Raw genomic sequence first — 21,875 nt, forward strand, 5'->3', positions numbered from 1 at the left:
AGCCGAGCCTGCTGGCATTTATGGCCTAGGATCCGGGTCTCCCCACCCCCAGCTCCCAGGGGCTCTCCTTGGCTCTCCTGGAGCCCTGGCTGAGTGCTGAGGGCCGAGACCAGGAAGAACAAAGAGGCAGCAGCAGCAGGAGGGGGAGTGGCAGAGTAAACACTGGTCAGATGCTTTAGCCTTTGTTCAGAGACCCAGTTTGTTAGAGCAAAGGCTTCCATTTGGAAAACATAAGACACACTGTGCTTGGTGCCCAAGAGCTGCCTCTCGTCGGCACGACCCCGGCCGCGTCGGGTCCACGAGCCCGGTTTTTGGGAGAGAACTTGTTTGCATTTGTGAGCTGCTGCCCTGCGAGGGGCGGGGGACAGATTATACAAAACCTCCTTTTACAGGGACAGAAGCCCAGTGCTCTCACCTCCCTACTGACGGGGTGTCCTCGGGTGTCACCTGCAGGGGTCGTCCGCGAAGCAGTGCGCCTGGGGCTCCTGGCAGGGGCATTGCTTTCCCTAAGAAGCTGCCACTCAGTGTCGGTCAACAAAGCAGAAATCCAGCCTTTGAAGGGTAGGGCGGCTAGGAATCTTGTGACCTAAGTGCTGTCAGCTTACACAACCGGTGCAAACTGATTTTGGTGCACTTAAATCACACTTAAAATATGTCTGAAAATCGCCTGCCAGCATGGGTGCAGGGAAACAGTCTTTTCTCTGGGTTATTGTCTCCATCGTCATATTAAATATTAGCAAAGGGGTGTACATGTGAGAGAGAGACACACAGACAGACAGACAGACAGAAGAGTTAGGCAGCAGGATGGTCGTGTGGCCCTGGAATGCATCTTTCAGAATCTCATCAGGAGGTCACTACACTGTAGCCTTCAACAGGAGAGCCCTGAGTTCTCATCTTGACTTAGCTAATAGTCCCCTTGTCTTGAGGAAGGTCCCCTGCCTTGGATTTTTTTTTTTTCCCCCAGATAAGCACCTCCTGTGCCCTTCTGTCACAGACCTGTTGGCAGAAATGCCTCCCAATAGGGACCCCCCACGGACTTCGTTCAGGTGGGGTTGGGAGGTGCAGTCAGCCCTGCACACCCAACCGCCCTGCAGCCCCTCCAGCTCTCATTCCCTTTCCCAGTGTTCAGGGAGCATCTGGCAGCAGCAGCTGGGCCACTTGGCCCCTGGTACAGCTTTACCCGCTATGCTCTAAATCACAGCGACATCCCGGGCAAGGGGAAGAGCCCTCTGTTAACATGTTACATAGCTGGTCGATTCTTGGCGCCTAACTGCACCAGCTTTGCAGAAGGGGTGGGTGAAGGATGAAGTAGCAGCAGCAGGTACTATTCACCGAGACCCTAGCATATTCTGGGTGCTCGTATTCACTACCAGTGTCTAGACAAGGGTACAATTCGGTATTTCCATAAATAGCTGTTGAATGAAATATCTCATTTAATACTCAAAACAGTCCATGGGGGTATAGATACTATTATCCTCATTTTAAAGATCTGGAAACTGAGGTCCAGAGAGGTTAAAGAACTTGCCCCAGATCACACAGCAAGCAGGAGTCAGTCTGTGGATTCTTAACCAGGTCGTCCAGTTTAATAATCTACTAATATCACACAAATAGAAGTATCCTCTCTCTGCAATGTGTACAGCTGAGGAGACTGTCATCAGGCAGGAGTAAAGGCAGTTTTTCACAACATACAGTTTTGTGGCCTTTTATAAAATACCTAAGGAAAGGCCGTTTCCTCTTCCCTGTTTGGAACTGGGTTTCCTCCTTTCCCTGAGCAGTGAGTGCCATAAACACCATTTGGTCTGCTTATGGGTCATTTGGTATAGTTTGCCTTTGGCTCAGATCAAAATAGAAAATGAACCAGAACATGGTGTTTCCCAGTTGGGCATGTTCCCAACTTATTAATCGTGTTCCAGCTGGGAAGAGAATGCACATAGGCCATCTCTGGGCTCTGCATTTCTGGGAGGCTGATTTAGGACCTTTGCTTCTGTCGGAGGCTTCCCGGCTCCCCGACTATCTGTGACTCAGGATGGCCGTGAAGATGAATGGGAAATAGGAGGACGCGAAGTCCTTGTTGTTCCTTTGGCTGTCTCTGCTCAGGGAGGACTGCCAGAACACTTGGTGTGACCAAAGGGCTTGAAAGGGTTGCCATGTGTTTCCCTTTGAGGTTGTTCAGCTGTAACCGGCCTCGTCACTAGCTGTCATCCACACCGATGACCCAGAAATGGCCTGGACTCCCCACCTCCGTGGTTGTAAGGCGGTTCACGAATTGTGTGTCACTTCCGTCGACTTATCTGAGAGTGGCCAGGGTCAGACGCGGCCCTTGTGCTTCCCGATGACTGGCGAGGCTTTGTGGCAGTGAGTTTTGGTTACGGTTTTCCCTGACTGTGCCTGGGAACCTGCCAAACTATAGATACTCCCGCCTCAGCAGGGCCCTGTTTTAAAGCACTGGGCTTGAAGTGCCAGGAGTGGCTCCAGGCATGAGAATGGGATGGGCTTTCTACCAAATAGTTTAGTGAAAAGTCAGCCAGTCCGGGATCACACTGATGGAGGGCTAGGGGGAGAAGCAGTGCTTTTAATCCTCAGTCTAGCTGGGAAGAGGAGATTCACACGCATGGCATAGACAGTATAATGGCTGTGTTTACTCCATGCTACCAAAGGAAAGGTAGCTGAAAACGAGGACTGGCCTCTGGGGGAAAATTTTACCTATGGGCCCGTCTCTCCTCAGAAGGTCAACCAGAATGACTATCAAACTAACAGTCTAACCAGCAGCACCTGAGGGTGGCCTGCGGGTGTCTCCCTGGGAAGCTGGGTTGGCCTCTGCCAGGACCAACTGGGACCTTGAGGCCGGGGCCTGACGCGACACCTGTGGGTGGCTGGAGTGGGTCCCCCTTACCCTGAACCCAGAATCGTGCAGTCTAGAAGCCCAACTGGTCTGGGTGAAAACCACAGACCATAATGTCTCCTAGTTTTGAAATACTTGCATTTTCCATAATTGCTTCATCACTGGTTAGAACCCAGCTGCGACCATCTCCACGAGGCCCCAGAACAATCCGGGGCCCCTCAGGACAGAATCAGCCCCGTCAGTCACTAGCACCTTAGCCGACTTGTAGTGACGGAGACTTGTCCACCAGTAGGTGAAGATCAAGGGTGTTCATTCATTTGGCAAATGTGCACAGAGTTCCTTCGGGGTGAAGGCTCGGCTCTGAGCCCTGAGGATGCAGCAGTGGACGGAGCAAGGAGGGGCCCCTTCCCTCACGGAGCCGGTATCCTCCCGGGGAGTTCGGGGGCCTGAGCAGCCTGTTCGTAACATAGAGTCAGCTGCTGACCCTCCACGGTGGGCTGGTCATGGTAGCAGTTCTGGGATTGCCATTTAGGCCAGGCTCAGAGCAGCCATCCGCTTAGAAGAGAGTCTGCGGGGCTTGTATTGAAGTTGCATTTGCATGTGGATGCCTGTGTGGTACAGTGAACTGAAGACCTGATGGAGATTCCTGGGGGCAGGGACGGCGATGGATTCTGTAGCACCACTGGGCTTGGGGCCCAAAGCAGGAGGCGTCACGGAAGAGAAGGCTTACTTCTCATGCTCACCATTGCAACGGGCACAGTGTTCTTCATCCCGCTGGAAAGACTGGCCTCATTCCCTGCCCCCACCCCCCTATCAGTGCCATCGAGACTGACTTGTGCAGGGTTCCTCTTCCAGCCTTCCACTGTCAGAGAGCACCTTGGCTGTCTCACCAGCAGACCTTCCCGCTCCACTGGCGGGCTCTGGCAGGCCCCTTTGGGACCACCCAGGGAGTTCCTGTTTCCTTTCAGTGCAGGCGTCCAGCTTTTAGTATATTTGCACAGCAAAAGAGCCCGCTGTATTTGGAGCTCACTCCTACCCATTTCTTTAGGATGGTCTGTAATGATGTATTGCTTAGGTCTCACAAAGGGAGTCTTGGAACTCCTCCCAGAGTCTCAATTCCATTCTCATTGTGTATGATATTCTCAACGTTAAAATGATGTAATGTATAATTCCCAACCAAAACAAAAGAGGAGAGCCCTTCCTGCAAAACTGCTCCCCTCCCACCCATACGTGTTTTCCCGGTCCTGTGCGGTGGCTGCGTGGGAAGTGCCTTCGTCCTTTTCCTTCCTCTCCTCACCCTCAGGGAGCAGTGACCCATAGTCTGCTTGTGAAGTGGGAACTAGCCTGTGCCCACGACAAGCCCAGACCTCCTGCACTAGCGTGTGTCTCACCAGTGGTGGAAGGCGGTTCAAGATAAGTGAGCCACAACCAACAAAGTAGAGAACTGGACTTAGAGACTGGTTCAAGTTCCTCTTCTGGAAACCTGCAGAAGTGAGAGCCTGCTCAGAAACTCGGTTTGCCCCTCCTTACTTTGGCTTCAGGGCAGATCTGTAGCAGGAAGTTCCCTCCACATTGCTCAGAACTTTACCTCCAAGACCTTGCCCTTCACCAGCAGGTCAATAGTTTAAGGAACTGAATGACTGGTGAATGTTCAACCTTTCCAGTAAAAAAGGTTTTAAAAAAATAAATTTAGAATAATTTAAATCACGTATTTGTACAGTGTGATATCATTTGCCCACTACTAATATTGAGGGCAGGATAACCCTTTGTCACAGGAGGGGAGGGAGCTGCCCTGTGCGTTGTAGGATTAGCAACGTCCCGGCCTCTGCTCACCAGGTGCCGGCGGCACTTCCCTAGTTACGACAACCAAAAAAGTCTCCAGACATGACCAGATGCTCCCTGGGGGAAGAATCTCTCCAGCTGAAAACCACTGCCTTACATGAGTGTCTGGTGGTCCAGCCTAGATATGGGAAGTCAAGTAGGCTAGATCACTAGCCTTTTCACAGAGGCCAAAGAAAATGTGACAGATCTTCTTTGTAAAGACATAAGCATTATTTCTGTTTTTTTCTGAGTTTGTAGACAGACAGAGCTCCTGTCTGGGGACTCCTAACAGCTGTCCTGTTAAAGAAGATGTGACACATATATACAATGGAATATTACTCAGCCATAAAAAGAAACGAAATTGAGCTATTTGTAATGAGGTGGATAGACCTAGAGTCTGTCATACAGAGTGAAGTAAGTCAGAAAGAGAAAGACAAATACCGTATGCTAACACATATATATGGAACTTAAGAAAAAAAAATGTCATGAAGAACCTAGGGGTAAGACAGGAATAAAGACACAGACTTACTAGAGAATGGACTTGAGGATATGGGGAGGGGGAAGGGTAAGCTGTGACAAAGCGAGAGAGAGGCATGGACATATATACACTACCAAACGTAAGGTAGATAGCTAGTGGGAAGCAGCCGCATAGCACAGGGAGATCAGCTCGGTGCTTTGTGACCGCCTGGAGGGGTGGCATAGGGAGGGCGGGAGGGAGGGAGATGCAAGAGGGAAGAGATGGGAACGTATGTATATGTATAACTGATTCACTTTGTTATAAAGCAGAAACTAACACACCATTGTAAAGCAATTATACTCCAATAAAAAATAAATTAAAAAAAAAAACGTTAGCACACTGGGTGTCAGAGCCTGGGGCATCTAAGGAACAAAAGATAAGCTCAGTGAGCATATAGTTAAAACGGGTTATGTTAGAAAGCAAGCAATACAAACAGTGCAGCTTCTCGTGTTTTGGCATTTAATGATTATATGTCCACTTTACCAACAAAGCATTGAATGAGTGACATTTTATGAAAAGCATCGTCACCACTCTGGTCTTAAAGGGGTGCCTCTCTGTGAGTCAGATTCTTATCCTGTGTGTGGTACATATGACTGGAATTTACAAACAGAGATAAAGCTTTAAGAAATATTTCCCAACCAGTGTATAAAAATGTGCTGGTAGCAATACAAGTGCGCTTTGGGGAAAGCAGACTTGCTGTTTTCTTTCTTTTGTTCCCATGTATGGGAATGCCATTTCAGCTTAAGATAGATACCTTAGAGGCTATCTGCAAAACTGAGTGGTCTCTACATATTAAAAGTAGATCCTAGCCACCAGAGACATTACTTGTTAATACATTGAATGGTAATATTGTGTCTACGTTGCATTTTTAATTCAATTCAGTGAATGTTTCCTGAGCCAGGGACGTTATGTGCCAGGGACTGAAAGCATAAGGAAGAACAAAATGTGGACCTGCCCTTTTGTTGCTTTCAGGCAAGGGTCTTCCTAAACACAGATATGTCTTATCACTGTGTGATAGAAGACAGTCATAGCTTGGTCCCTGGGGAGGTTGGAAAGGCCTTCCATGGGAGGGGCTGTCTGAGCTGTGTTTTAAGGATGAATAGGAGCCCTACAGAGACAGAAGGGGGATGGGCCTCCCAGACAGAGGTAATAGCAGTGCAAAGACACAGAGGCTTAAAATTGTATGATGTGCCCAGGAACCCCCAAATAACTTGATGTAGCAGGATTGCAGGAGAGGAAATACGGGGAGGAAAGAAGACATCCTTTGCTGAAGAGTTTAGACTCAATCATGAGGTGAAAGGAACTGGCAGGGAGCAACCTAAGCTTTGCATTTTGGGAGGGCTCCAGGTGGCTCTCTGCAGAGAGAGGAGACTGGGGCGGGGGGGGGCAGCCCTGGTAAGGCTGTTGAACCACTGGCCTGCTGAACCTTCCTGCTCCAAGGCAGCAGTCACAGGAATGGAGTCAAGGAAACACATAGGAGGTGGAATTGATAGGACTTTTTAGAGTAAAAGAGTGAGAGGAATAGCGAGAGTTCTGACCAGTTGGGAGCCTGGGGGAACGGAATAAATGTTTTGGGTTTTTTTGTTGTGTTTTTGTTTTGCAGAAAATCCAGTGGTAAGATGTTGCTCAGAAACACTGTTCAGGTGGGGAGTAGATTTTAGTGTCAGTATCCACTTGGCATAGTAGAAACTATCATTTAAAATATGTCAGTAGGTGTTTATAGAAGGAGAAGAGAGGAAGGCTAAAGAGGGATTTCTAAGTAAGGGCGGCTAAAGGTAGGGAGAAAAAAGAAGAATCAGGAGGAAGTGGTTTCTTAGGAGGAGCCGTCAAGTGCCGAGATGAAGTCCGTTCACCAAAGGATTCAAAGCTATCCACTGGATCTAGGATGTGGTTGTTTGTGTGGCCACCTTAGTCACCATTCTCATCCTTGGGGTTTGAAGGGCCCATCGAACTTCATTTCACCAGCTAAAGCTTCTCGACGAAAGTAGCACAATGTCCTCTCCCCTGGGTAAACTTTTTCATCTATTTCTGATCACTTTGCCCCTCATCTTATTAGAGCTATGTCTCTTTTACTTGGGTCTCCCTACCCTTATAGGAAAGTCTGCATCTTTCTTCCTCAGTGGACAGTGGAGATCCATATTTTGCCCACGTTGCAAAAAGGACCTGGGAAGAGATTGTAGGGGATCTCATTCCCCAGCCAGAGGGCCAGAGAAGAATGATGTTGTGGCTACACTGGAAGGCTCAAACTCAAAATAGCACATGGAAGGCACATTCCAGACAGAAACTTCAGCAAGCATGCAGCACCATAGAGCAGAGGAAGGAACAGACTCTCAGCCAGTGGATTGCCAGGCATCATCTTGAGGCAGATATGGAATATTCTTGGCCAGATTTGATACTTACCTAATTGGCAAAATGTTTAATCAGAAAGCTATAACCCAGAATCTCCTTCCATGAGGAAGAAATGTCTAGTTGATCCACAGATCAAAAGGAGACATGAAATCTTCTTTAACAAGTTACGAAGTTTAGGAACCTCTGTCATGAAAAAGAATCTAAAGTGAAATGGCATAACGGAATTTTTACTCTTTATTCTGTAGCCCTATACAAACTAAATCCATAAATATCTTCAGTAGACTTGTTCCTATTTGACGCTGAAACCAAAATCTTTATAAAAAGAATGTACTATGTGAAATAATGATTTAAAGGAATCCTATCCTGCATACCTTTAAGTGACCAAACCTTTTTTTTTTTTTAAGTGAATAATCACCTAAGGTATCTTCTTTGGGAATCTACATTCAGAATTAAAAAACCACGTCCAGTTCGTAATAACCTGCTTTCAGAGATGCCTGTTTTTCCAGGCTAATAAAAATGATCTTTATCATAGGACAGTGACTAGACTGTTAATACCATGTCTCTTATTAACGTAAGCAGAAATCCAGCTAATTGTAGGACTTCATAGAAATGGCATGGGGAATAGTACGCAACTGTTAAAAAAAATCATGGTTTTGATGACTAAGTACATCAGGAAATATTATGTGATGTAAGTGAAAAAGGAAGGGTATGTTTTTTTGTTTTCTCTTTTTCTGTTCTTTAAACATGCTATAAAATGTTAAGTATAATTCGGACATAAGGGGAAAATCGAAGGTAGTTAAAATTACTTTGTAAATATCTTAGGTGCTCTAAAATCTGCAGTTCTTCGGATGCTAAAAGCCATAAATAGTTTTGTTTCTCCTTGTATTTAGACTTCTCTCTCTGGGTGTCAGGATTACAGGTGATTTTATTTTCTCAATTTTCCATGTATTTACTTTGTAATTACATTTGAACGAAGAACATGTAATTACTTTTATAAACAGAAAAACCAAAGCTTTATAAATAAAGGGAAGTGAAGTGGCGTCAAGCAGACCTGCCTCTCTTGAACTCTTTCACAAACTGTTTTAACTGTGGACGAGGCACTTCACTTCTTTGCACTTGACTTCCACAAACTGGCCGGGTAAAACTAGTCTTGGCGGTTTGTTCCAACTTTTCTAATCTAGTTTAAATTTTGTCAGGAAACAAAAATGGTCTCCTGCTATGGTAGTTCCTCAAGGGTTTATTAAACCTTACCATAGTCCGGGCACCGGGGGCGGTGGTACTAGAGAAACATCATTTGGCATCTGGGCTCTGCCTTAAAAGGTTTCGGTCCTCCAGAGAAAACACGACCAAGTGCACAAAGTCAGCACAGCCAGCCCTGTGATACTGGGCAGGATGTGTGTGGACCAGAGACGCCAAAGGAGGCTCCACCAGGAAGGGAGGACTTGTGCCCCAACTTTGCTATATCCCTGATCGTATATTTGCTGCTTATTTATGCTTAAAAAAGAAACATCCTGGCCCAGATGTTTCACAGGATGTTGACCTCCAGGTTCGATTGCCTCGTTTCCCTCATCTGGTACATATGCCAATGAGCCTTGTCGAGTTTCATTATAAGAGAGGACCGTAACGTATCCAGTTTGCCAGGAGAACACTTGGTCTTTGGAAAGAACTGTGTGTCCCTCCAGGTTTAAAATGCAAGCTCCTAAGGGCTTGTTATATTGGAGACATATTTCACCTTCCCAAAAACTAGTTTCTGAGCTCAGATAGGATGTACCATGCCTGTGGGCTTGACAGAAGAGTTGCTGGGTAATTGAATTAACTTCGCTTATCTTCTGGGCTGCACAAAATGATAAATTAAAAACAAAACAAACAAACAAAAAGCCATTTGATTCCCTCTCCTTGTTTCTTCCTTGAAGACTTTGTAATCATTCTTAATGTGGTTAAGTTCAAGTTGTTTCCAGTTCAGGCATGGTGCAATCAGGTTTCCTCACAGGGGTGCTTTTCTGCTGTCACCTCTTTGACGTCAGTAACGGTTTCCTGTTGATTTGAACTCCCTATTCACCCTGTAGATGACTTTGTCAGAGAAAAATTATAAAACAGGGGCACTTATGAGAAATCCAACACAATGCTGTCTATTACTGGAGATTTCCTTTTCCTTGTCCACAGCCGGTCAACAGCACTCCACAGCTTTTGATACAGGGTTGATGTGTTACTCATTTAGAAGTAATTCCAAAGCAATTCTTAGAACTTGGGTAAGTAAGTATTGATGTGGCTCCCAGCTCAACATTGCCTTAAAGCAATAACTAAATTAGTCATTAACTTTAAATGTTGTTTCTATTCTTTGTCTTATTTCCAAAAGGTAATCTGCATCCTCACTGTAAATACATCTTTAAATGAGATTTACATGTGTCAGTGGCAGTGACCATGGATCCTTGGTTTAAACAGAAACATCTTTCTCAGTCTGTTTATAAGAAAAAATCGACTTTGTAGAAGGGGAGAATAGCTACTATAAACAGTCTCGTTTACCATAGTGTTTGCAGTTCGTGGGGGAGCACATTTGCCTTGCAATAATGGTTATGATTATTATAAAGCTCTTAAAATAGAGAATATGAATTACTATCTAATATCAGAAAGATGAGAAAACTTATTTGGTCAATGTGTCTTGGCTTATCAAATCTAGTTTCGTGACCCCTTGTTAAATAGTCACGTCCAAGAAAGATAAGTTCACTTTATCAGGTCAGGGCCATGACTGTGCAGTATCAGGAAGAGCTCCTGCAACCCAGCAGCTGCCCTGGGGTCCTCCTGACTCCCTGATCCCTCGAGATTCCTGTCCTGAACTGAGGGTCGGGGAGCTGCTGCTGTAGAGGTTGCGGCTGCCGTTTCGCTCCTGTGTACTCGCCAGGCCGAGTACTCCATGAGTGGGGCACCATCTCCGCATCCACCACGTAACTGTTTGAAATTCTAAGCTTAAATCATTTCATCCTGGAACACATGTGAGTTCAATCACCTTATTATCCCCATTTTGCCGGTGAGAGTTTTGAGAGCGAAAAAATAAATAGCGCACAGCAGGAGCTGCTTTGGCATCTCGGGCTTCGACTCCTGACCCCCACACCGTGCTTTCTCTTGGCTACACCAGGGACTTCAGTGCTGGGCACAAGGTCTCCCAGATGTAGCTCTGGTCCTCTTTGTGTGATGTAGTAATAACAATAGAGTCTATTTGTTGAGATCCCTTTCTGGGTCTGGTGCTGTGCCAGGCACTCGGCTTCGGTTTAATCCTCACACGATCGGTGTAGTTAGAGGTGTTATTACCCTAGATTTATAAATCAGGAAACCTCATGCCCCTTAAAAATCGGTGAATGTTTCAGTTACAGTTCTCCTGGTAGCAAATAATGGAAAAACACTTAACTAGAGTCATGCAAAAAGGGAGAAGTGAAAATAAAGAATCAGAGGTACAGTGGTGTCTCGTGGAACCCAAGGGCACACAATGGCCACGTCTCTCTGGGGACCTGAAACTGGAAGGGTGTGAGGGACCCAGGTAGTTTCCTTCTCGGCCCATTCACACTTTCTTACCTTTGCCCCATTCTTCTCCCCCATCTGTCCATCCAGGCTTTCACTGCTCTGATATACCGAGACATCTCATGTGTTGACACCACAGAGGCGGCAGCCTCAGCTCCCTAATTCATGTTTCCTCAGTTCTTGCACACAGCACAGCCTACATGAACACCTGTCTATCTCAGTTCCAATTTTCTGGGAAGGGGACTGGGGCGGGAGGCGGGGAGCAACTTGGTCCAACTTGCTGTGTGCAGGATGTCCAGCACTTACCCATGTGACGGTGCCAGGGCAGGTCTCTGAGAAAGGAAGGGCTCAATGAGCTGAGCAGACACCTCTGAAGGTGTCTGGCACACGGACCCTAAGGGGTCTCATCCCTGGCCCGTGCCCACTCTGCACTCACCCTCCTTAGGCGATGTCACCTTGCCACAGGTACCATAGCACTTCTATCTATACTGGTGTTTTCTCTCTAACGTTTCCTCATGCAATTGCCCAACAGTTTTACCTCCTAAAAGACAGTCCTTAGGAGGGGCTTTAGGGAATGCACACTGCTTATACTGACAGCCACTTTCAGGCCGGAAGATATTTTTATCCCCTTTGGCCTGGGGAAGTAACATCCCTGAACTGACAGTAGCCAGGGCAGGCTTGGCCCAGGCTGCAGCCGGTCAATGGAACCAGGCACGTGATGACAGGAATTCTATTATTAACCAGGCACCAGCTCCTTGGCCTCCTGTAACTCACGCTGGGCTGGGCTGGGCTGGGCTGGGCTGAGTGGGACAAAGGGATTTCTGAGTTGCTTTTATTCCCCCAGGTGTTCCTCACCCCATGTTAATGACTTGCATTTGTGGTTGGTTGAATCAGGAACAAAAGAGAGGAGCAGGGGACAGACAAAGGGCTGGGCCACTTGGCTTTAGAACTGAGGTTAAGCCAGCCTGGGGGACCTTAGATTCTCTACTGTGCAGATCAGGGCAAGATTTCCCATCGAGGAGCCAGAGGCCTCGGGGAAAGCCGTGCAGGTGTCCAGGCTCAGCATCTAGGAAATTGGATTTTAGAAAAACTGGAATGCTATCTACACAGGCTTAAATACAGAAACAACCGTCAGCCCTCACTGCCCAAGGTGGGATTTGGAAACTCTTCCCTGCCCCAGAAATGACTCATGGCAGCCTTAATCCACCGTGCAGTGAGAGCCTCCCTAAATGCATGGATCCCGGCAGGTGCTTCCTCTGGTTGCTTCCCAGTTGGGTTTCTTCAGCACGACTTAGTGTTTGTCAAGTCATCAGTGAGACTAGGTCTTAAGCAGCACAGATAGTGGAGTTGTAGGCAGGAGGTGATCTTCTGCCTCGTTGCTTCATTGCTGCGTTGTAAAGGGCATTTGTTCAATGTGAAAGGTTTCCAGCTTGATGGCATTCATGCCATAGGAGTAAAATTCAGCTGGAGTCATTGGGTTTTGTAGCCCATGTTTATTATTTGTGGCAGGTTCCAACACTACTGCAGTCTTTTTCAAGCCTAGCCCTTAAAAAGCGTAGCTGCCACCTGCTTTAGCCCAGATACTGGGCCTGTAATTATGGCAGAGGCCGATCGTGAATGACCGTGTGTGTTCATAGGACTAACGCCCCGTTCTCAGCTGTGGGTGACCTGCGGATAGGGTGAAGGGAAGCTTCCTAACTAGCCTTGGCTTTTTTTTTTTGCGGTACGTGGGCCTCTCACTGCTGTGGCCTCTCCCGTTGCGGAGCACAGGCTCCGGACGCGCAGGCTCAGCGGCCATGGCTCACGGGCCTAGCCGCTCCGCGGCATGTGGGATCTTCCCGGACCGGGGCACGAACCCCCTGCATCGGCAGGCGGACTCTCAACCACTGCGCCACCAGGGAAGCCCAGCCTTGGCTTTTTGTACCAGCACTTGACCCTGAAAGCAGCCTCAGCACCTGGGGAACATCCCCCTTTGCACTCACGACACCCTGCCTCACACCTGACGCTTCAGCTGTTCATTCACCTTGATTCCTGCCCCCTCCATCCCACTCCATCCTGACTCGTCCTTCCTCATCCTTCAAGGCTGGTGAATCGGCTCCTCTTCGAAGCTTTCCCCCAACCCCACCCCAGCCTCCAGGCTGCTCCGTTGTCCCTGCTGTTTCTGCATGATGCCCCCTGTGCCCCTCTACTGTGCTTAGCACACTGGGCTGATGTGCTCCGGCTACCAGAGCTTCCTGAGAGCAGGCCTGGGTTCTCATTCATTTTATGATACTTGGCCCCCACCCAGGGCCTGGCATACTGTGTGCTCAGTAAACATGTATTCCTCCTTGTTGAGACCCTTAAAGCAAGCATAAAAGGTCTCTGAGGGGACTTCCCTGGTGGTGCAGTGGTTAGGTCACGGGTTCAAGTCCTGGTCCGGGAAGATCCCACATGCCGCGGAGCAACTAGGCCCGTGCGCCACAACTACTGAGCCTTCGCTCTAGAGCCCGTGCCCGGCAACAAGAGAAGCCACCACGATGAGGAGGCCGCGTGCAGCCAAAAATAAATAAATAGAGTAGTATTAAAAAAAAAAAAAAGTCTTTGAAGGACTCAGTAGACTCTATGAAGCCTGTGTACCAGAACTCAGACCCTCTCCTCTCAGTGGAGCCCTGGGACCCAAACCAGAGCCTGCTGAGTCTCATTTTGGATGTGATTCCAACAAGCCTGATGGCCTGGTTATATCAGGCATCAGAATGGCTATTAAGGGAGAGGGTGGTTATTAAGGGCCCTGAATAATGGGCAGCCAGGGATGTGAAGACCCCTCTTTCTGTAGGTGCTTTCCTAATCCCACCTCCCACTGCCCAAGTACCTGCTCTAAGACAGTCTCAAAATTGCACTTTCCCAATCTCTCATCTTTCAGGTGAAAATTAGGGAAATATGGAGGAAGCCATAGGTGACTTTGCTTTGTTTCTAATTATAAGAATAATGCACACTCATCATAGAAACCTTCAGAGGGAATTTCCTGGCGGTCCAATGGTTAGGACTCCACGCTTTCACTGCCGAGGGCCCGGGTTCAGTCTCTGGTCGGGGAACTAAGATCCTACAAGCTGCACCATGTGGCCAAAAAAAGTTTTTTTAATAAAAAAATTTTTTTTAAAAAGAAACCTTCAGAGATACTGAAAAGTATAAAGAAGAGATAAATGACATACAAGATCTCACAACTGAAAGATGACTTGTCATACATAGGTATTTTTTGGTCTTTTCTGTGCATATCTGCATCTTTGGCTGTAACTGAAATAATTCTACACATTCATGGGTATGATCTTTTTTTTTTTCTAACTGAAAACATCTTCACCATTACAGCCACCACCAGCAGCCGCTACTGTTTATTTCGCACTTTCTAGAAGCCCCACCTGAGGACATGTTTAATGAAAGTTCATTGCTGAGGATGGCTTCTCACTCACCCCCACTATGAGTGAATCTTTGCTGAAAGCTGGATATTTCTGTCATTTATCTCCACCTCTACAAAAGAAATCTTGGAGAAATTGCTACCAAATTTGAACTGTCTTGGCAGAAGACATTTTAAAATAGAGTGAACAGAATTGTATGTAAACAGAAGGTCTCTTCACAGCAAACACATTTTGCTAGCTGATAAACATGCTTTTAGTTTTCTACCTTGTGACATTATTGTAGGTCTTTGGTAAGATGGACTATTACTTTTCATTAAAGTGTCCTTGTATCTCCTGGCTCGTTCTCCCTTCCCGCTTGCTTAAAGAGTTGCGTGTAGCCCGAGGGCTGGGAGCTGTACCCTCTGTTCTAGGTGGTGCCAGACAGGAAGTTAGAAATGAGACTCTGGGTGAAAAAAACCGCATATTTTCGCGGTTCTAAAGCTTATGACCTCTTGCTGTGCATGCCAGCCGTGCACGCCTCCCAGGAAACCGTGCATTAGCTGAGAAATCTGCCGCCAGGGCAGGTGGTGGGGCCGAGACAGAGAAGCATGACTGAGGAGGGAAGGCAGTTATGTCCTTCCCCAGATCTGGAATTTAGCCCAGGGTCTGGCTTTTCAGACTTGAGATTATCAGAATTATTTTAGGGGGGAACTAGGAATGGACGCAATTTCCCTTGGAATGCCCTCATCTTGATGCCTACTGTCTTAGACGTTCTTGCTAACCCCCGCTGACTTCCAGCAGCCTAAGGAGTAGCCACTTACCTACTGACCCAGTTCTAGCAACCAGGTATTTCAAGCTGTTGGAATTCCTGTGACTACCAGTCACAGCCATGCAAAGGTGAACAGGCCAGATGACAGAAATGTATCAGATGGACCTTCTTGCTGAGGGATGGTTTGAGGCAACTTTACCACCTGGGGATTCATCCGGGCCCCCTCAGGCCCCTCCAAATGAACACAGCGTCGGCATAACAATTTCTCATGCGGATGCAGCTCTTAGACCCGTCTCTATCACATGCTTACCCTCTGCCCCGCCCACCGCTAACCTGTTCCTTCCACCCGAGCCCTCCCCGTACAGAAAATAGGGAACCCCATTGCTCATCCAAGCTCGTCCCACCCAACTCGGCCTCTCCGCCTGGCCAGTCACACTCACACGACGGCCATGAGCTTAGTCAGACGGCTTTGATGTGTTCAGTGTTCTGATGGCTCATATCGGTCAACCTGAAGAGTTGTTTTATTGACGTTTGGTTTTGGGTTTTGTGTGCGTGAGTCTTGCCGTTCCATCTTCACTCTTAAATTCTTGCTTCTCATTAGCAGAAAGAGACGTTTCATGGACCCAGAGGATTTTTTTTTTCCTTCTAATTAAGGTTTGTCTTAAAATTGGGAGTAGGAGGTCATAAGTTGTAGTGTCCTCTGATTGGGAGGGGCCTGATTACATCAGTGATGGATCAGGAGACGAACAACAGCATACACAATCTCTGCCCACCATTCAGCCGTGAATGCATGGCAATGCCAGACAGAGCCGGCAGCACCTGAAACCACAAGTAAGGATGGCTTCTGTGTGCGTATACACATCCTTTGTGAATTGGTAAGATACCAGTTTCCTTACAAAATACCCTCCCACCCTCCAAAAGGATGACCACTGGCCCTGATTGCACTCATTTGGAAGGTCTCAGCTCCCACCTCACTTGCTCAGAGAAACCTCCCCTGACCCCCCAAGCGGATGACACAATATCGTTGCTTCCTCTACTTTCCCTTCACAGCATTGACCAGAATTTGTACATTTGCCTGTTTATGTGACTTTGTGGCTTTTTTAAAGTAATGTGTATCTCCCACACTAGACTCTCTATGGATAGAGACTGTGTCTGTTTTGTGCCTTTTTTTACTCTCTGTTGGGTCCCCATCACCTAATTCAGCACGGGCTAACTTGGGACTCCATAAATGCTAATGAGAGGGAATGAGGAAGTCCATTGATCTCAGAGGTTCCTGAAGCAAAGCGTTTTATGCTGTCCATCTTGGAGAATCACTTTTTAATGGAGACTTGTACACTTCTTCCATTAAGCAGTGTTACTTTCCATAGCACTTTATTCATAACACTTGCACAGTACTTAGTACATTGACTGCAACAGTGACTTCTAAGAGCCCATTTCACCTGCTGGGTTAGAGTTCCTTCCAGATGGAGACAGCATCTCACTTGACTTTAAGTTGCCTTTTCTGATTCAGGAACCTTCTGAGGGGCCAAATGGAATTTCTAACGTTGAGGCAACTCTGAGGCTGTCATTAGACTGTTGTCTGGCTGATTTGTCAAAAATGTTTTCCTTTCTCTGTGATTATTCTCCGCCCAGGTGTGAGGACCTATCAGATGTCCCTTACTTGCTGTGATTAACCCTACATGTTCCAGACAAAAAGGCATGCACTCTTCGATTTATGCTTCTCTCTTCCAGTTTATAAAACTCAATGATTCTGGTAGAGGTAGCATCATCATCCTCACCTTATTAATGTTGAACATCCAAAAAAAGTTAAATTCAAGGTTACATAGTGTTTAAAGTGCAGAACTAAAACTAGAACCAAAGCCTTCTCTACTTTTTATTTAATGCAGAAATTCAAGGTTGTGTGGAATTACTTAAAGGAGATCCAGGCGTTACTAGCACCACCTAGCCCCCATCCCCACCATCCCAAGGATTTAATCCACCAGACCCTCCTGCTTTGCCCTGACCCGCTGTCAGGATGTTCCATTGAGTACCTCCATTCAACAACCTCTTCTCCCCACGCCGGAGCCCAACGTCATGTGATGCTGACTGAATTCTAGGCTAATGGCTACACCACGTTGGATCCTCTTTTGTCTCTTTTGTGTTTGTACCCAGGATCGTCTGTTTTTTGTGATGGAGTTTGTGAACGGGGGCGACTTGATGTTTCATATTCAGAAGTCACGTCGGTTTGATGAGGCACGAGCTCGTTTCTATGCTGCAGAAATCATTTCGGCACTTATGTTCCTACACGACAAAGGAATCATCTATAGGTGAGTTTTGGTTGCTGGTGACCCCTCTCATAATTCATCCCTGGTTCATTCCCCTGTTCAACCCGTCCTTCCATTTCTCATGATGAACAATTGAAATGGTTTTGGAATTAAATTCACAGAGCTTTGTGTGTCCATTAGAATGAATGAATAATACAGCGATTAACAATGCCTGCAAACTAAAACTTGCCCCCGTGTGGTATTCGTAAAATAGGCTTGAGAGTCTCAGAAGAGACTGTTCATGAACTTGTTCAGCTGGAGTTTTCTAAGGCCAAACCCTGCAAAGGGCTGAACCCGTGGCTGCTCTCTTTTTTCTGTTTTAACCTTGAGAGTGATTCGTTCCTTGTTCAGAATCCATGCCTGAACTGCAGAGCATGGATGCCTCTTGCCCTAAATTGCTGTGATTAGGAATCACAGTCCAATGAGCTTGCGGCTTACCAGTCCAGGAGCCAAGAGGTGACCTGCTGATGGCAGTGTCCTCCTGCTTGATGATACCTATCACTTGAAGCCCCCTCCCAAATATTGTTTGATTCCATTTCATGACTCACAGTCTTTTGATCGTAATATATCATACGTTAAATGGGCTTGAAATCTGGTTGATGTTGTTAGATCTCAGAGCTCAGGGGAGATCAAATTAAACTTTAGTCAGACACAAAGCTGAGTAAAGTGGAAAATTTAATAGTGAGTGTTAGATCATTTTTATTCTTAAATTTCCCCTGTTGACAATGTCATCCTGCTCTTTACATCACATTATGACTTAGTTGCCACATATACTCCTTTTTCTTCCCCTCTTGAGAAGCAATTGTTTCTTTCCCTTGAGAAAAATTCTGTCTCATATTAGGCACATGAATGTTGAAGGAAAGAATTTCCTGATTGTTTATTAGCTTGCTAAAGGCTCTTCCTTTCGTGAGCTCATGACAGCATGAACATCATTATTAAAGTGTGAGAGAGCTTTAAAAACTGAATATTCCTAAGTACCCTGGGAGAAAAAAAGTAGGAAAAGAGAAGTGAGACCAGTAAAGAATGCAGTAGGACTGGTCGATGGTACCAGAAAGAAGTGGGAAAACAAGAAGGTAGAGCAGGCACTGCGCAGAAATGTTTTCTAGTGAATTCGCAGTGCAGAGCATGAAACCTCAAGTAGACACAGCTCTTCTGTCACAGCCCCCGCTGTGAAGTAGAAGAGGGGGTACAGCACGGGGAGCCAGGCTGGATAGCCAGCAGTGGGGTAGTCCCTTGAAGGTCATAAGGAATCTCCGCTCATTCCTAAGTCATGAGGCGGCCCCAGGTCACTTTGGATGGCCTGTGCTTTGAGCTTTCTCAACCAGGACTTGATGTTCTCCTGGCGGCTCCAGCAGGGCATTTCTCCTGTCTCAGCCCTCCGCTCAGCGCATGACTGGTGGTGGTTGCTGACATGATCTCTGGTGCTGGAGGGAGTTCCAGGTCCTTCCTGGTGGTGGTATTGGACTCTGGGCTGTGTGTTCCACGTTTGTTCTCCTCTCCTTGCTTTAGCTACCCGTCTCTGCTCTGTTTAGCCCAGGGAGAGCCTTCCCCACATTTAATTTTTAAGAGTAATCACTTCCCTATTTGACAGGAACTTGTGTTGTAAATTTAAAAAGATTAACAATGGCAACAAGAGCTAAACAGAGTACTTGTTACAGGCCCAATACTTGACCTGAATTTCTCCCTTAATCCTCCCAACAATGGTATTATACAACAATAATATTACTTGTGTTACTTAGATGAATTACTAATCTTCAAATGAGTTAATAACCAGACTATTAACTGGTAGTGAAGGCAGAATTCAAATTATGTTTTTAACCACTGGGCTATACTGTCTCCTCAGGAGAGACTTGAAGGCTTAGAGTACAACCTTAAAGTAAACTGTCACGTAAACCCATTGAAGAGTGGGTTTCTTACTCCCCTTTTGGTGATAGGGCGACTTTGATTTGTGAAAATGAGGCAGAATGGGTGTCTTAGTCCATTCAGGCTGCTGTAACAAAATAGCACAGATTAGGTGGCTTATAAACCACAGAAATTTATTCCTCATAGTTCTGGAGACTAGAAGTCCAAGATCAAAGAACCAGCATGGTCATGTTTGGTGAGGGTCCTCTTCCTGGCTCCTAGCTGGTACCTTCTCACTGTGACCTCACATGGTGGAAGGGGTCAGGGATCTCTTTGGAACCCCTTTTATAAGGCACTAACCCTATTCATCAGGGCCCCACCCTCATGACCTAAGCACCCCTCAAAGGCCCTACCTACTAATACCATCACCCTTTGAGGGTTAGGATTTCAACATAATGTAGGGGAGGGAGGACACAAACATTCAGACTAGCAGTGGGGAAAAGCAGTAAGGCCTAAATCATTTTCTTGAATACTCAGGCTTTTCATAAGCACTGTATTACCTTGATGTGAGGCACATACTAGATGACCTGTGTGGGATGTCAGATGGAGACTGCCTGTCCATCTCCCTGTTTCATTTGTCTTGAAATATGGAGGATGGACATTGTAGCCTGATGTGGTTTCTGGTGAAGCAGTTATCAGCTCACATCTTGAGAAATTTTATTTCAGTTCTTGATATTGCGGTTCAAATCTGAGAATTTAATTCACTCTTTGACTTGAATTCCATGTTCAGGCTCTAACTGATATGGTTGACTTTGAAGGGAACACATTTAATTAGGATAGATTCCAATGCTATTTTTATCCTGTGGATTTATTTCATGGGATAATTTAATTCCATTCAGGGTACTGGCCTGAGAGCAGAGTCTTAAGGATAAGCCTTTGAAAACCGAGTCCTTGTAATTCACAGAGAGCAAAGGGTACATTTGGGTCACAGAGGGTGTGAATTTGATCCAGAGAGCACAGTGAGAAATGTGGGAGCACAGGACAGCCTTGTTTATCATACATGTCCTGGGATGGCCTTTATCAGAGCTAAAAAGATGAATGATGCCTGAATGATGCCTCTGATCTCTCCAAATAGAGCTGTTGTCGTTTGGCTGTTTTATGTTTTTGGTTTTTTCTGGGGGAGATGTTTCTTTTGCAGCAAGTTACAAAGATGGTACCATTTGCAAGTCATCATCAAATGGGACTTTAGAAGGTAGTGCTTTATGCCTTTCTTCTCTCTCTCAGCGGACTGTGCCTTGTGTGAGAGGAGACAGGCCAGTTACATTCAAGTGCTTTTCTGCTTGTGTTCTGACCCTGATTCTCAGATGTGTCCGCTTGCGTTCCATGGAGGAACAGAAGCCCAGCTCTTGGGAGTTACAGCAAGAAAACAGTCTGCCCCTTTGCCTTTGGTTGGAAGGTCTGGAGCCTTGCTGTGGCCCACAGACCAAGAAAAGAGAGGGCTGCGAAATAAGCAGTCAGTCACTTTGCTAAGGGAAAAAAAGACTATTCATTCCTTTGTCTGGGGATTATTGGCTGACTGGAATCCCAGACAGTGCTCATGAATAATTTACATGGGCACTGACTTTTTTCCAGAGTCAAGCCCTACAGAAATGGGGAAAACAAAGAGGCACGCATCCCATTTACCTGCCTGCCAGCATTATGGGCACCGTTCTCTATTGTGTTTCATAAACTGTGTTAGGGGAGAACTCAGACATCATTTGACATGTCAACCCCTAACTCCCAAAGCCAGCCAGCACACGTTGGATTTGCTGTTTCTGACAAAGCATGGAATGTATCTAAAATAGGTTGAGGGCTTCCCTGGTGGCGCAGTGGTTGAGAGTCCGCCTGCCGATGCAGGGGACACAGGTTCATGCCCTGGTCTGGGAAGATACCACATGCCGCAGAGCGCCTGGGCCCGTGAGCCATGGCCGCTGAGCCTGTGCGTCCGGAGCCTGTGCTCTGCAACGGGAGAGGCCACAACAGTGAGAAGCCCGTGTACCGCAAAAATAAAATTTAAAAAAACAATTTTTTTTTAAATAAAATAAAATAGGTTGAGTGAGGAAGAATTTATAGAAGAGCCCAGTTTAAGTTTTGATTCCTCCTTCCCAGGTTATACTTGAACACAGCACATTTCAACATACACTTTTCAACTCATGCGTCTGACTGCTTTGTGCCCTGTGCAGTTCTCATGGATATCATGAGATATCCTTGGATATCAATGGTAATTTGCTGCATGGATATCAATGGTAATTTGCCATCCCATCGTCCAGATGTGGAACTGGCCATAGAGGCTGACTGCCAGACCTGACATATTGTTTTGTACTCATATACTTATACAGTACATTAACTTTTAAAGAAAATCACTTTTGATTTCTCCTCAAATTAGAGAACAATCACTACCTAATTTGACTTTTTTTCCCCATAAATTCGGAATTTGGAAAGATTAGCGATCTCCCTGCCAGATGAGATCTATTAGTCTCTGAGCACAGCTGTGAGACATTGTATCTGCATG

General features: G+C 46.4%; 1 protein-coding gene across 4 annotated transcripts in view; it reads left to right on the plus strand.

Moving 5' to 3' along the window:
* Window positions 1–21,875, plus strand: part of PRKCH (protein kinase C eta) — a 223,133-nt gene that overhangs the window by 142,415 nt on the left and 58,843 nt on the right. For all 4 annotated transcript variants that reach the window (XR_016392186.1, XM_089907783.1, XM_022570430.2 and 1 more), the window contains exon 10: window positions 17,331–17,485. Coding sequence is in view for 3 of the 4 variants with exons in the window: in XM_089907783.1 (XP_089763909.1) it covers window positions 17,331–17,485 (155 nt within the window). In the remaining variant the exon portion in view is untranslated. The remainder of the gene's footprint in view (window positions 1–17,330; window positions 17,486–21,875) is intronic.

Source organism: Delphinapterus leucas, chromosome 2 (assembly GCF_059928025.1).
Source record: "Delphinapterus leucas isolate spDelLeu-1000000601 "Yukka" chromosome 2, BTC_Dleu_Yukka2, whole genome shotgun sequence".
Lineage (NCBI taxonomy): Eukaryota > Metazoa > Chordata > Mammalia > Artiodactyla > Monodontidae > Delphinapterus > Delphinapterus leucas.